Below are 13,540 nucleotides of genomic sequence, written 5' to 3' on the forward strand. Positions count from 1 at the left end.
AGAACATCCAGTCCAGAGAACTCCTCTTGTGCCACGGTGCATGTCATTTGATGCTCGTGTGCTGTACTGGCAGGTTTGTGCTTTCCAGACAATCGGTACCTGAGAACATCATATGACACATTAAACATCTTCGCGACATCTTTGACACATGGTGAGAGGGAACCAAGGGCTTCCATGTATTCAACAGCTTCCTTGACCTTTGCCTCGGGACTCGGTTTTCGACGAGGTTTGCTGCATTTTCGCTTTGCAGTGACGGTTTTTGTGGGATGTGTTCTGGACATGCGAACAACAGGAAGCTTGGACGAACGGTGTTGCTATGCACCTCGCGACGCGACTAAGTGGATTCAAACGGAGTTCGGATCCATGTCACTTTCTGTCACTCTCTGCGAGAGATGTGCATTCGTGTTGCACTCCTGGAGTGTCCGTAACATCATATGTCACCCTGGTTTCTATACAAGTGGACTAGTAGAGCTATCGTACATTGCACTATCGTAGCCTTGTCACCCAGAAATGCTTCGTTGTCCTGGCGCTCTGCAAAATCCTACCCCGTGGGAGAATAGGATTTCGGTACTCTTCGGACTCCCCTGCCCCCCCACGCAGTTCAAACCAGCAGTGCCGAGTATGGGCATGTAGATAGTATCGATAGCTTACATCCAAGCAATTTTTCGTGATTTAAGGTGAGGTGCAGCCATGTTGAGAGTCAAAATAGTCGGAATAGGACAAGGGGTACCGATAGGAACACTGGTTCCATGATAGTAGCATATAACCTGTAACGTGGAGATTTCAGGATATGCACGTCGACGGGAGAGCTAAACGTTGTCAATCGCAGCTCGGTCGCCAGCTCCCGCGTTTCCTGTATGTAAAGGCCCCCATTATCACGAATCTTCGCACCAGAAAGGCAGATGCCGGGGTCTTCCTCCTCTCTCACACGGGGTGTACCGGGTGCGTGACATGGACGACTTCGGACGGCAGATATCAATATCAGACCAGGAGAATTCAATGAACGACTATGATGCATATATCTTAGTTTTTTTTTTTGGCAAGCTGCAGTCGCTTTTGCAAATTGGGCGACTTCATGAGCATGAGCGAGACGACGTGTCCGGCGCGGACGATAATCTGCAACACGGCGGGGGCTCGTCGATCGTCCACCGCGCTCGGGCCGCAGACCACACCGTTCATCGGCCAGGCTCTACTGTACACCGTACGTGCGTTGCGACGCACAGCACTCCCGGATGCAGTATGAGTCGCCGAGGTGACAGCCGCAGCTGCCATTACTTATAGGTTCGTGATCGCACGTATAAGGACGAAGAAGGTTGCGGGAAACATTCGGCGTGTTTGCAGATTGAACACGCGTACGGTCTTACGACGACATCCTCTCAGCGTTAACGATGGACGAGGTTTCAGTTCGGGTTTTGGTCCCTCCGTGCACCGAGGGCGCTTTACATATCTAGCAATGTTTCGGAGAGGTTGACGTCAAGAGCCCGACAGACTGACAGCGCTGCGCCGCGACGAAGAGAAAGTAATGTAAAAAAAAAGTGACTTTGACGGAATGGAATGCAGAAATATAAGCGCCCGACGCCCTGAACCGTATTTTCCCGACGAATCGGGGCCCCATGAGCCGATTCTCATTTCCCATGTTTACACTGCTTTTTTTTTTGCGTAGATTCGAAGGGAGGGGGGGACTTCCCGCATCGGGCATGTGCTGCTGCAGCCCTAGGCTTCGGCCGCCCATGTGCATGTTGAAGTCGAGTAGAACATGGGGCGCACGTTCGACCCAGTTACCCAAGCCGAAGTACATAAACGGCAGGAGAGCCTGGCCCTGGTCATCTTTTTGCGCCTCCACGGACATTACCGCTGGGAAAAGGAGGGAAAAGATCGAGGAACTCGAGGGCTAGGAAGAAAACCGAAGGACGAGAAGAACCAAAGATCGTGCGGGCAGTGGTCATTATCGTCGCTCTCGGTCTACCCGCGAGTCGAGGCCGGACGGTCATCGAGGGACATCCATTGGCGGCGGTGTGCTTGATGAGACCCCCTTCAGGGCGAGGCCGTTGGCCTAGACGGCGCCCACATACTGTACATACCCCACGTCGATGTCCTAAGATCAACTCGCGAACCGTTTATCAAAACGCGCATGCGCATACACGCATCATGTTTAGCAGAAGCACTTATATCTCCTATATGCCGCCGCTTCTTGAGTTCTCTGCCGGTACTAATCTGTGTCCCCCCGTCCGGATATCGCGGGCACGATCTTCTCTTATCCTGCTCGCAGGAACTGACGGGGACAAAGGCAGTCCGAGTCCGTAGACATCGCCGCAGAAGTCGGGTGGCAAAAACGGCCCGTCGGCGCAACGTTAACCTAAACTTATGAATAATTACCCTTACCGCTGGGACTCGGGCACGCGCTTTGCAAAACAACAACAAAAACGAAGATGCTAAGGCCAGCGATAGAAAACGACGAAAACGCGGTGCTTCTGTATTTTCAGATCGGACAACGATACCAAGCCCGAACGAACGGACAGCCCGATAGCACGGTGGCGCTACGAAAGCAGAGAAGGGGGGACACCAAGAGTCGTCAATGCGCCGGGAAACACACGTCCCGGGGCGCGGAGAACATATGGAACAAAAAAAACAAAGTGACTACGAGCGAGGGAGAGAGAGAGAGAGAGAGGTCGTGAAGGGTGTCGTGCGGGAGGGTTGAGGTATAAAGATAGTCGAATGCGAGTAATAATAGTAAAGTGACGTTTGCGTGGAAAAAAGAGATAGATGATGGTGGTATGCTTCGTTACGGATGAATGGATGGTAAATGCCTGCGTGCATGGGGGTAGAGAGAATAAGAAGTAAGGGAGATGGATGGTACATTCGCGTTTTCCGTTGCAAGGGGTCGTGCCCACGATACCCCAGAGAAAGTATCCTTAGCAGCCCGCGGAGGTCCGTAGAACGATATGGTGGTATAGACACGACGAGTTTTTGAAGAAGACGACGAGGGCCACGATCGACTCCTAGAAAAAACAACCAAAAGGGCAGGGCGTCAGCTACCGGACCATTGCAGAAGTCAATCGGAAAAGGGGGGCACGAAGGCCGACGCACCTCAGAAACCCGCGAGACAGCCCTCGTCGTTATCGTCCAGACGACAGCCACCCAGCAGGCTCGTGGTCGAGAACGACTTGTACGAGCCCTCGTCCAGCGCGCGGTGGTCGCCCTCCTCGTCCTCCTCGTCCTCCAGCGGGTCCGCCTCGCGCCCGACATGCAGACGCCGGTGCTTGCCGTCCCTGCGCTTCTTCGCTTTAGGGCCCGCCGACGCGCCGTCCCACGGCTGTTGGCGGGGGTCGTAGCGCGGATGGCGCTGCTGTTCGGGCGTGGTGGCGACGGCGGCGGCGGGAGGCAGCGAGTGCGGGAGGAAGCGGCGCGCGTTCTCGTCGCTGAGGCTGAGGCCGTCGAACATCGCGCGGAGGGGGCCGCCGCCGGTGGACTGGCGCACGAAGAGCTGCGGGGGCGACGCGAACCCGTCCGATTCGTCCGACTCCGAGGAGAGGTCGGGGATGAGCGGGGGAGGCGGGCCGGGGGAGGAGGTGGAGGCGGACGTGCGCGGGGTGCGGTCGCTGGCGGAGATGACGTTCGCGAGCCCGGAGGAGGTCGCGACGACGCGCGGGTGGAGGTGGCGTCCCGAGTGATCGTCCGTCGTGCCGGGGACGTAGGTGCGCCCGGGGCAGCCGCGTTCCTATGAAGACAGGGAGAGGAAGGGGAAGGAAGGGGGGGAAACAAAATGAGAAAAATTTTGATCGTTATCGCGCGGATCGCGTTATAGGGCTGGGCTCACGGGCATGGCGCACGCGTTGGGGGCGACGGTGATCGGCGAGCGGTCGTAGGATGACGAGGAGTGGGCGAAGAAGGTGCGGGTGAGGGTCGGGGAGGGCGGGAAGTGCACGGCGTGGTTGCTCGACTTGGGGGCGCGCTTGAGGATCGGGCGGGGGGAGGGGGACGGATGGTGGGAGGAGGACGAGAACATGGTCGGGCGTGTTGATTAGGGCGGGCTGGGGGAGACGGGGTGTTTGGGATGTGCGGCGCTGTGACGGCGGGGCGGGCGGTTATAAGGCCATGGTCGTTGCAAGGGACGGCGAAGGGTGTTTGTGATGTTTCTGGTTGACGCAGCGTGCAAGCGCTTTTATCCAGCGGTGGCGCATCTCGCGTGCAGTGCCGGGACCCGGAGGACCGCGTTTCGCTCCACGCGGGGCAGAGCCACGGAGATATCTCCAGAAACAGCTTGGTTTGTGCTCAGTTTCTGCGCCAATCGCCGGCTCCGGGGTCTCTGCTTATTCTGTTCGACCCCAAACATGCTCCTCCGCGAGCCGCGCCGACGCAGGCGGCTGAGCTCCGGGCGTGCCGCCGCACGCTTTGACAATTGGGCACGGATGCACCTGATTGCATTTTTTGGGCTGTGACCCCGCATTTCCAAGGCTACGATCACCCTTTCGGACGGGGGGGTTTGTCGTAAGAGAGATTCGAACGCGAAGCCGCAATACGAGAGAGCAAGGCGGAAGGTTCAAGGTGCCACATCCGCGGACAGGACGGCCGTAGCATCGAATGCGCCCCCGAAATCGAATGCGCGAGAGAAAGAGAGAGACGGCTCGCGAAACTCACGCATGGCGGGACGTGTGCATCAAACGCAAACCCGCCTCGAGGCGGGACACACTGCGCAGCGCGCACTGCTCTCTCGTTGCCGACGTGCAAGGGACGTGCGCGCGTGCGACGTTGTCCAGCCTCGTCTGTGCCTCCTGGCGCCGACAACCATGCAGATCCGATGCTGGGACCACTTTACCCAAAGGCATTCTTACCTTGCTCGGACGGGGCGCCGTCGATCCCGCGTGCAGTACTTTCCGTGGTCGCCGACTTGCCTAAACGCTCGGTGGCGATCAATATTCCCACGCTCACGAGTCTTTCCACAAACAGATGCACCTCTATATTCTTTGCCATACAGTCACCGCCTGGCACAGACAAGTTCCGAGCTCGATATCGCTGCTATTGAACCTTCCGAATCCCACTCTTAGGTCCCCTGACCTTGAAACATGCCGTCTTCTACCGTCGGGTGCACGGCGTTGCGACCCGCAACCTCCGTCGTACGATAACGATCCCCTGCTCTTAGAATTCGCCGCCCCCAACCCTCCTTCCCCCGCATTCATTAAAAATCTGCAATCTTTGCCAATCTCGACAACGGGGTTCGAAGAGCGCGCGAGGCTGCTGGAGAGCTCGTCGCCATTCAGTAATCACGACAGCCGCAGCAACTTGCAGGAGGGGGTCGGCGGCATCTTGGGCGATTAGTACTATGTCCGCCTAAGCTGTGAAACACGCCCCGATGCATCCATTATTCTTAGACCCAACGAACGAGATGCAGCCATCCGTTTCCGCCTGCGAGAGATTCCTCCCCCTCTCCCTTATCTCGCCGAGTCCCGGCCGCTGCTCTTCCCTCTCATCCCATGGGTCGCCCGCAGCAGCAAGCTCCGCATCCGTTCACGTCCCATCGTTCCGTCGCGCTAGTCTTCATATGGGACGACGCCGATATCAGCAAGGCATATCTTCGTCTTAGCAAGCCCACGAGTCCCCGCAACACGAAGCTACGTCTATTTCAGCGCGAAGGGGATGCACTACGTGGAACTCAAAGCAAAGCCAAGATCCGATCTTTTCGAGAAGCTGCACCGGAATTGGGGGGGTGAGGGGGGGTGCGGATCACCGATCCGCGCGAGGCCAAGGCGTACCTTTATCCTCAGAAGGACGGTTCGCTTTACGAGAGCGGCGCCCCTCTCTCCCCCTTCCTTCCTTCCTTCCTTTCCCTCTACACCTTCGCGACGGTGCTGTGCCTGTGTCCGTGCGTGTGCGACGCGTTTTGAACGCCGGCATGGTCAGTTGGTCCCGGTCCCCTTGGACCCTTACCCTTTCGACGGGCCTTCTTACCCGTTCGGGGTATATGTCCGCTGGCGCTGGGCGCACCGCTCCCTCCATCCCTCCCTCTTGGTGCCATCTGTCTCTGAGTTATCTCTCTCAGACTTGTACTGCGCATGCGAAGGGGCGGATCTTCTTAGTGGGCTTTTTTTGAGGTCAGTATCCCCCCCCTTCCGTCGAGTTCGCCTGTGCTGATCAGTGTGCGTGTCGATCTGTGAGACAGGGATCGCCGGTGTGGTCGCGTCGCGAGTCGGACAATGCGATAAGACCGTTCCAGCGGACTCCGCGAGCGCCACACGATGCGCCTCCACAATCGACGCGACACTGGGCTCTGGTCTCGCGCCTTTTCTTCAACAACAACGCCGACGTGAGCGGGGCCGCGTCTCCTGGAGGCCCTTATGTACTTATGTGGTATGGCAGTGGTACACTGCCGTCGCGGTCGTGTGGCAGCACCGACCGTCTGGCCCAAGGAAGCACCAAGGCCATTGAACACGGGCAACCCCCTCCCTTCTTCGACGCGCAGGACTGCGTTTGAGCCCCCATCCACATCCGAGCCGACTTTCAAGGAGTTTCTTGCGTTATCTATTCCCCCGAAGAATCGTTAACGATGCCCCCGCCCCCGCCCATCGAAGGATTATCGGGCAGCGTGTAGGACGGAGATGAGAAAGAGAGAGAGAGAGTACTAGCCCAGCTATAAGCCCGCGTTTTGCCGGTATCGAGCGCGCGGACTTGCTCGATGCAGGCAAGGGACGACCGCTGACCTCGAAGGAAGAGTTTCCTCGCATCGACTTCGGGGGCAAGGGAAGGCCCGGGTGGCCCGGATCCGTGCACACTGATCGTTGTTGATCGCCTGGAAAAAGAAGCCCCTCCTCCCCCCTCCGGCGAAAATGGCGGGAAAGTCCGGACGCGCGTTGACACGCTTCATTGGCATATTCAATCGCTCTGGGCTTCGACACGTGAGCTCTCACAAAACCTTGCTGCCCCCCTCCTTCCACCTTCCACCTTCGGCGAAACGCGAGCGAATGGGGTGATCCTCTTCCCCGCTTAGGGACCGTTGCGGCCTGATGCTGAAGGTTTCGTGGAGCGGAGCTGCGAGGGGGGGGGGGTGCGCGATAAAGCGGGGCGAAGAAGCGTCTTTGCTTGGCGGATCGCGTCCTGCGCATCCTCATGTACATATCGCGCGGGCCTTGAGAACGGGCCTTTGGCCCACGAATCTCGTCCTATCGCGCTCGTCTCTTTGTCGCTATGCCGATACCCCGCATGCTGGGTCTTCAAATCGCTCGGGGGAAACTATACGTCGATGGTGAGTGAAACGGTCGATTTACCGTCGCCTTCGTTGATTCGATATACCGCGAAAAAGCTGCTAGAGCTGCGGTGAAGGTTCAAGCTCAAGACACGTGAAAGGACGCATCCTGCAGTCAGCCGCGATCTCGGAGGAATTCGCCTTTCCAATCTTCCGGGCCCACGTAAAGGATGCTCTCGCGCCCCCCCTGTACTCTAAGGGATCGACGCACATTATCTCCAAGTACGTTACCATTTCTACCCCCGTCGACAAGCCTGTGACCGGCGATGGCAGCCTCACTGGGCTGCGCAGGGAGCACACGAACATGCGGAAGGATCTTGAAGATGGCGCGAACGCATATTCCATCCGGATGTCGACGGCCGTAGGCAGCATATGGTCAGATCATCACGGTCCGTCGAATCGGTGTGTGCTAATATCCCATCGATGGAGGGGAGTGGATGAATCGAGTCTAACGAGACACGTAAAGGGCTCCAGGTATGAGATCTTCATCTATACCCAAGATCACAGCGCGTTACGGCAGAGCGAGCGTACGGACGACTTCTCGCTTCTAGGTGGCTTCTATGTCCGACCCGGCCTGCTGACCTGCCAGGCGCGAGAGCGTCGTCGTCGTCGGGCACCACCGCAAGGAGGAGCGTGGTGATCGTTCGTCACATGCTTCGGGTGTCATTCACGATGGGTGCGTGCCTTACGTGAACGAGATGGGGCCGCCTGCGACATGCAACACGCTTTCGCGGTTCGGTATGGTGCCGACCGTCTTCAGGCACGCGATTCTGCGAAGGTACAGCGAAGAGACACGTAAACGCTGCCCCCATCGCGAGCCGACGAAGACCCAGGGTGTGCCTTCCGCACTCCAGCCATAGTCCGGGGACTCGATGCACCACGAGACCCAGTCCTCTCTCTCACGGAATCCGCACTCCACGCTCTCGCGCGAACCCTCCGTACGCGCATTGCCACACCGGGCATCCTGCTACCGGATGCACATCCCTGCTGCCCCCTTTCTTCCTCGCCGAGAGACGCCTTTCTACTGCTACTCCGGGGGGAAGAAGTGACGGACTGGATGATAAACGGGGGGCAAGAACGTGCCGGTATCGGCGTCCAAGATTCGTCGGCGTTCAAGCAAGCAGGCGCGATGCGTCTGTCGCCGAGGATGCGCGACCCGTTCGCCATTCATCGCGTTTCCACTTCATCTCACCCGACTCGGCGCTGCCGGCTTCAGCTTCAGGGGTGCCATCCGCGCGAGAGCTCACTTGACCCTCCTGCGCAGACGCAGAAGCCCTTCCGCTCCGGACCGCGTTCTCTCTCTCTCACGGACATTGACTCCCTCCCCCCCCCCCCCGTTTCTGCTTTCTGCCATGTACCGCGCCACCGATCTTCCGGAGGGTCGCCCATCGAGATCTGGGGGATCGACTCGTGTTCGCGTTACGGCATCGATCCCCTTCGCGAGCTGGCCGGCCCACCGTCGGGCCATGGCATCCACCTCGGCACCAGAGAGCAGTTTCTCGCGTCACGATGGAGCTTTCTGCTGCTAATTGACAGTGCTCTGGGACTAACGGCCGTTTGGAGGTAGCTCGACGGAGCGATGGTCGAACGCTTGTCGGCGTGTTGCTGATCGAGCGGTCGTGTGGCTTTTGCACTACATGCCTACAGTGTTCACGATGGTGCGCATGCATTGAAACCAGATTAAGAGAAGGACGTTGACTCGCAATAGCAGATATTTGACTCATGTCCGTTATGGTCGTGCCCACGCTGGTCGTCGATGGCTTGGCCAGACTGGCGATCGCAAAGAAGCGCAGCGTACCGGTGGACCAGGTGATTCCGATACCATCGGAAGCTATGCGCCGGCACGCCCGTTTGGTATCTGTACCTAATCGGAGGTGCGGGTGCCCTCATTCAACATTGACCCCTCCGAGGTTCTGAATAGACTCAGGTCTGGTCCCGCCGTAGGCGTCTGGTCCAGTGCAATTGCAATATCCGTAGGTTTCAAATTTGTGCCGGGCTTATGACCTCTGCCCGAGGCCGGTGCTGCATGTCTCAATCGCTAGCGCTCGCCGACGCCCCGGGGATGCTGGCATGTTCAACCGCTGGGCCAGACCGAGTTGTCGAGGGCGGCGGAATACTGGTTTCAGCACCCGCCGGTCGGTCGATGGACCACTGCACTCCCGATGGCATCGTATCTTCGCGACTTCCAGCATGGCTCTCGCAAGCGCGCTGACTACGGTGGATTTTCTATACAGGCACAACGTGGAGGAACGTGTACGCAAGCGTGCCATGGACAATTCTCTCCTGCTTACTGATTCGCCTCGTCGACTGCGCGTCGAAATCCACTTCAGCGACGCTAGCGACAAAGGGGAACCATACTCGCTGAGAACGCGAAATCTCGCGGCCATCATGAAACGCGCCAATGTAGAAGTTTCTCAGGCGCAATGGTCAGCTGGCCGGGTCTTCCTGAACCTGCCATACCCAGGACCGTCGACACGGTTTGATCGCGAGCAGAAAAGGAAGTATTCGCTGGGAACAGAGGCGCTACTATTATGTCTTTGACGAGCAAGAAGCTACGAGGATCCCTGGCCCGATATATATGAGGGTCTCCTTCAAATGAGGTGCTCTCCCACCCACACCGTCCCGTAGCATAGGTTGAATTTCAGAATCCTGATTAAATTGCGGGGCTAAGCCGGGGATCCGCCAGACGCGTTTTCTCTAGAAACGCTGCCCGGGCGACGATCCGAAGTGAAGCTGGCTGTTCCCGTCTTGTGCCCTCTTCCTGCGTGTGGCCTGCGGTGCAAGATTAGTGTGCCGTCGAATTTGCTCTTACCCGAAACCTTAGCGTACCCGTTAGGTCCGATTACTACCGCGCACTCCTGCCAAGTGGGACTCGTAGAACCAGAGCCGTCGGGCGAAGGCCGAACTCAAAGGCCACCCCCATTGCGCTAGCGCCATGTGGCATTCTAATCTTGACCGGTAGGCGTGCTCGTTCCTTGGTCACCGGGGTTGTATTGACTATCGAAGGATTCTCTCGTGCCATGTCGTGCCCCTTCACTATCAATCTGCCGGGCCATCGTATCTCGTCCGGGTATAAAGGCGAGCTCCTCGAGCCCATCAAATCTCATCACCTATCGTCCCCCTTTCATCCAAGTCACCCATCCTCACCTTCAACCCCCAAAACGTTACACGATGTGCAGACATGAATGGTACGCTTGCTTTTGGCTGATCCACTGTATATGTTACGTACTCAACCTCGGCTGTCTCCATTAGCTACGTTGACTACCACCGCGGCTGCCAGGTTCGTGAACATTCATTGTCACAGTCGCCCGCTTGTTACTCATCTTTTCCTGTAGCACTACATCCTACGATACTACACGGGCGTTGTAATCGACTGCATGGAGCCCGACTGCTTGAGCAGCTCAGCACATCAGCACAAAACCACCAAGAAGTGCCCATGCCCCAAGGCGAGTAATAACCCTTCCCTTCGCTCGAACCCATATTGACGTGAAACCTGCAGGTGAAGGTGGATCAGAGGAAAATCGTCAACCTGTTCCACTTCCCTTGCGACGCGTGCAAAGAGGCGGCTCAGGACGAGTTAGCTTACCAGCGTGGCTCCCATCGCTACCGTCGCTTTTAACTTGGGCGTCTCCATTCACGATCCACCAATCATCTCGAACATTTGCATTGCATCTAAAAGTATTATGGACCGCTTCGCGCATAGGTCCGGATAATATTCTTGTACACTAGCACGGACTTCCATTCTGTGTTTGTACTATCAGAGAATCAACGGCGGTTCATCCCTTCTCCAGCAAGTCGCATGGAGGAATCGTATGCACGAAGTTCGCCATGAGATCGAAGAAACATTGAGTACGTAACCAGATGTTGTTTATCGCTTCGCGAGATGGCGAGGGTAAATCGTCGGGGCGCCTATCACTTCAGAATCGCTTTGCACCTCGTCTCAATGGTTGTCTTGCGCCTCGTCTTACCCCTGTTGCGCTTGCTCTTTGAGCGGTCCCGCCACGCCGGGTGCCACCGGCATCTTCCTCGTCGGACGAGCTTGTCACCGACCTCGGCTTCTTGTGAGGCCGTGAAGGGGGTCGGACGGAATCCGAATCCGCGTCTGAGTGCTGAGTATTCGGACCGGACTCCTCCCGATGGACATCGGCGGGTTGGATCGCAGGCGTCGGACCGTCACGAACGTCTTCCATGGGGTCGACGGGCCGAACTGGCGACTCTTCGTCCTCTGATTCGGTCTCGGATTGTACTGCAGCCGGTGGCGAGTCCTTCCGGATGTCGCGATGCTGTACTTCGGGTGTATGGCGCGAAGAGTCCTGCGGGTGGAAAAAATGGAGGCGTTCAGTTGTTTGATCACCGAGAAGGACAGGCACTTGCGGGAACGGGTTCGCCGATCATCTCGACATCGGGAGAAGCCTCGCGCTGCTTTGGCACCGATTTTGGCACGTGTGGCATAGATGGCACGTTAATCTGAGGAAGTTCAGGATCTAACGTAATGTTCGCTGCAGGGGACTGTGAGACGTCGAGTTGGTGCATGTATTATTACACGCACGAGGGGACTGTGATCCGTTCATCAAGGCGGTGATGCGAGATATAGCACTAGCCATTCCGGGTTTAGACATAGCATGCTTAACATGCGTATCTATACCTGTCCTCCTGGCTGTTCGCGCTGTCTTATCAATTGCCTTATCTCAGGCATTAGTGTGGTTCATTCCAATTCTGGCCACCGTACTCACACCTTGTAGGTCCGCCTCGGAAAGTTCAGAGACGGGATCTGCAGAGGCGAACGCGAGATGAGTGACGCTGATCAACGGCATTATCAGGTGCTTCGAGAGTATGTCGGCGGATGATTTCGGTCCGAGTTGGTACGTCTCCCATCTCCATCGGAACGGGCCCTCCAGAATGAACGCTAGATCCTGCCAGTTCTCCCATTTCAGCGGCACTTCACGTGTCTCTTGTGATGCGACACGTACGGAATACGTCGACGCGATGATCTCAAATGTCGCGTCAGCCAAGGAGCCTGAGCTGTGCAACTGCGATAACGCCAAGAGCGCAGTCGTTCTCCACGCATTATCTGGAGCGGGCATGGCAAGCAAATCGGCGTCTGGATAGTTCTGGGAAAACCATCGACGCTGAAGCGTATTAATTGTTAACACTAACGAGAATCGTGGGAACGTTAGCTAGGCAGGGAGGTCACCAGCAACACAGTCACCTTCCGCCCACACACGTCGAGTGTCCGTGATGATTAGGCAGCAGGATAGGTCGTCGACATTTGATCGGAATTTCTGTGTGATTGGTCAGGGTTAATTCCTGTATACAATATGCAACGTCAATGCTGACCATAAGGTACGGTATTGATCTTTCACTGTCAATTTTGACCAGCCACGGACTCGAGAGCAGCGAGGTGGAATGGTCCTGGAATGACTTTCATGGACGAAACACGGACGCGATCATGCGGTGAACCTCATTAAAAATTTCCATGGTATCAATGCAGGCGCCTTTCGCCAACCCTTTGGATATCTAGAAAGCGAGACGGTGAAGTGACGTCGAGGAGCAGAGACGCGACGAAGTGCGTCGCGTCCACGCGAACCGTTGAACATCACGTGTACTTTGTCGTTCGGCTGTGGACCTGAGTCAGGCCCAGGGGCTTGCCTTTGGCCACCATGTATCCTTGCAAGTTGCAACGATGGACCTCAACTTCTACAAGGAGGCAAATCCAGGGCATGGACGCTCTTGAGGCAAACTGCACACGAATCGGGAAAGCGCGGCGAGCCTCTACGCACCCTTTCAGGCCCGCGGTTTTCCCATGGATTGCATATGTTCGCCATCTGTAATAAGTGTATATGTAGCGTAGCTTATGTAAAGCTATGCTACGACGCGACTGAACAGAACCGAGTGATATTGAGCAAAAGGACGACGGATACATGAGCTCTCGTAGGTAGTTTATATGTCGTTCGCTCGGAATATAGTTCTACGGGCGCCATATGGTTATACGGCGCCCTCTCAGTTGTAGTGATTAACCGCGTCCAATGGGACGCGGTGGTTACTGAATTCATCATGCCGCGGCGGCGGCTTACAAAGCGTATCAACGGTAATATTATACTACCGTTACACCCTCCCCCCCTTCGGGAAAACGGAAGTTAGTAATTTAATTAGCGGGTCGCAGTGTCTATGGACTCACTGCGACGCGAGAGCCTGCCAATGGACACGGCGTCTCGTGCTTTGGTTCTCACGCCACGGCGGGCCCCAGTGTAGTCGGCGAGCCACTGGGTCGCAAAGGCGCGGAGTGGGCCTTCAGCCATCTCG

At 56.9% G+C, this 13,540-nt stretch overlaps 5 protein-coding genes across 5 annotated transcripts; 2 read left to right on the forward strand and 3 right to left on the reverse strand.

Moving 5' to 3' along the window:
- Positions 1-3,088: 3,088 nt before the first annotated feature.
- On the reverse strand, positions 3,089-4,006 carry PUNSTDRAFT_47928 (uncharacterized protein; the record flags this gene model as incomplete). Its single annotated transcript, XM_007388957.1, has 2 exons — positions 3,089-3,718; positions 3,818-4,006. 2 exons carry the CDS (start codon positions 4,004-4,006, stop codon positions 3,089-3,091), a joined length of 819 nt encoding a protein of 272 aa, XP_007389019.1.
- Positions 4,007-5,774: 1,768 nt separating this feature from the next.
- On the reverse strand, positions 5,775-6,795 carry PUNSTDRAFT_55998 (uncharacterized protein). The gene is made up of 2 exons (XM_007388958.1): positions 6,156-6,795; positions 5,775-6,087 (listed from the first exon to the last, which is right to left on the reverse strand). The coding sequence occupies exon 2, from the start codon at positions 6,011-6,013 to the stop codon at positions 5,828-5,830; it is 186 nt and encodes a 61-aa protein (XP_007389020.1). The 5' UTR covers positions 6,014-6,087; positions 6,156-6,795; the 3' UTR covers positions 5,775-5,827.
- A 184-nt stretch (positions 6,796-6,979) lies between these two features.
- On the forward strand, positions 6,980-8,559 carry PUNSTDRAFT_55999 (uncharacterized protein). The gene is made up of 4 exons (XM_007388959.1): positions 6,980-7,237; positions 7,295-7,459; positions 7,511-7,639; positions 7,704-8,559. Exon 4 carries the CDS (start codon positions 8,110-8,112, stop codon positions 8,284-8,286), a length of 177 nt encoding a protein of 58 aa, XP_007389021.1. The 5' UTR covers positions 6,980-7,237; positions 7,295-7,459; positions 7,511-7,639; positions 7,704-8,109; the 3' UTR covers positions 8,287-8,559.
- Positions 8,560-8,612: 53 nt separating this feature from the next.
- Positions 8,613-10,645, forward strand: PUNSTDRAFT_56000 (uncharacterized protein). Its single transcript, XM_007388960.1, has 6 exons — positions 8,613-8,895; positions 8,949-9,111; positions 9,165-10,195; positions 10,244-10,425; positions 10,490-10,517; positions 10,573-10,645. The coding sequence occupies exon 3, from the start codon at positions 9,264-9,266 to the stop codon at positions 9,447-9,449; it is 186 nt and encodes a 61-aa protein (XP_007389022.1). The 5' UTR covers positions 8,613-8,895; positions 8,949-9,111; positions 9,165-9,263; the 3' UTR covers positions 9,450-10,195; positions 10,244-10,425; positions 10,490-10,517; positions 10,573-10,645.
- A 509-nt stretch (positions 10,646-11,154) lies between these two features.
- PUNSTDRAFT_128654 (uncharacterized protein) lies at positions 11,155-12,321 on the reverse strand (the record flags this gene model as incomplete). The annotated part of the gene is made up of 4 exons (XM_007388961.1): positions 11,155-11,550; positions 11,612-11,736; positions 11,787-11,919; positions 11,971-12,321. The coding sequence occupies 4 exons, from the start codon at positions 12,319-12,321 to the stop codon at positions 11,155-11,157; spliced, it is 1,005 nt and encodes a 334-aa protein (XP_007389023.1).
- Between the last annotated feature and the right edge of the window lie 1,219 nt (positions 12,322-13,540).

Source organism: Punctularia strigosozonata, assembly GCF_000264995.1.
Source record: "Punctularia strigosozonata HHB-11173 SS5 unplaced genomic scaffold PUNSTscaffold_22, whole genome shotgun sequence".
In the NCBI taxonomy this organism is placed as follows: Eukaryota; Fungi; Basidiomycota; class Agaricomycetes; order Corticiales; family Punctulariaceae; genus Punctularia; species Punctularia strigosozonata.

Bases quoted from the DNA above. Each gene is read 5' to 3' on its own strand.
- PUNSTDRAFT_55998 (XM_007388958.1), bottom strand. From the start codon at position 6,013: ATGGCACCAAGAGGGAGGGATGGAGGGAGCGGTGCGCCCAGCGCCAGC.
- PUNSTDRAFT_55999 (XM_007388959.1), top strand. From the start codon at position 8,110: ATGCACCACGAGACCCAGTCCTCTCTCTCACGGAATCCGCACTCCACG.
- PUNSTDRAFT_56000 (XM_007388960.1), top strand. From the start codon at position 9,264: ATGTCTCAATCGCTAGCGCTCGCCGACGCCCCGGGGATGCTGGCATGT.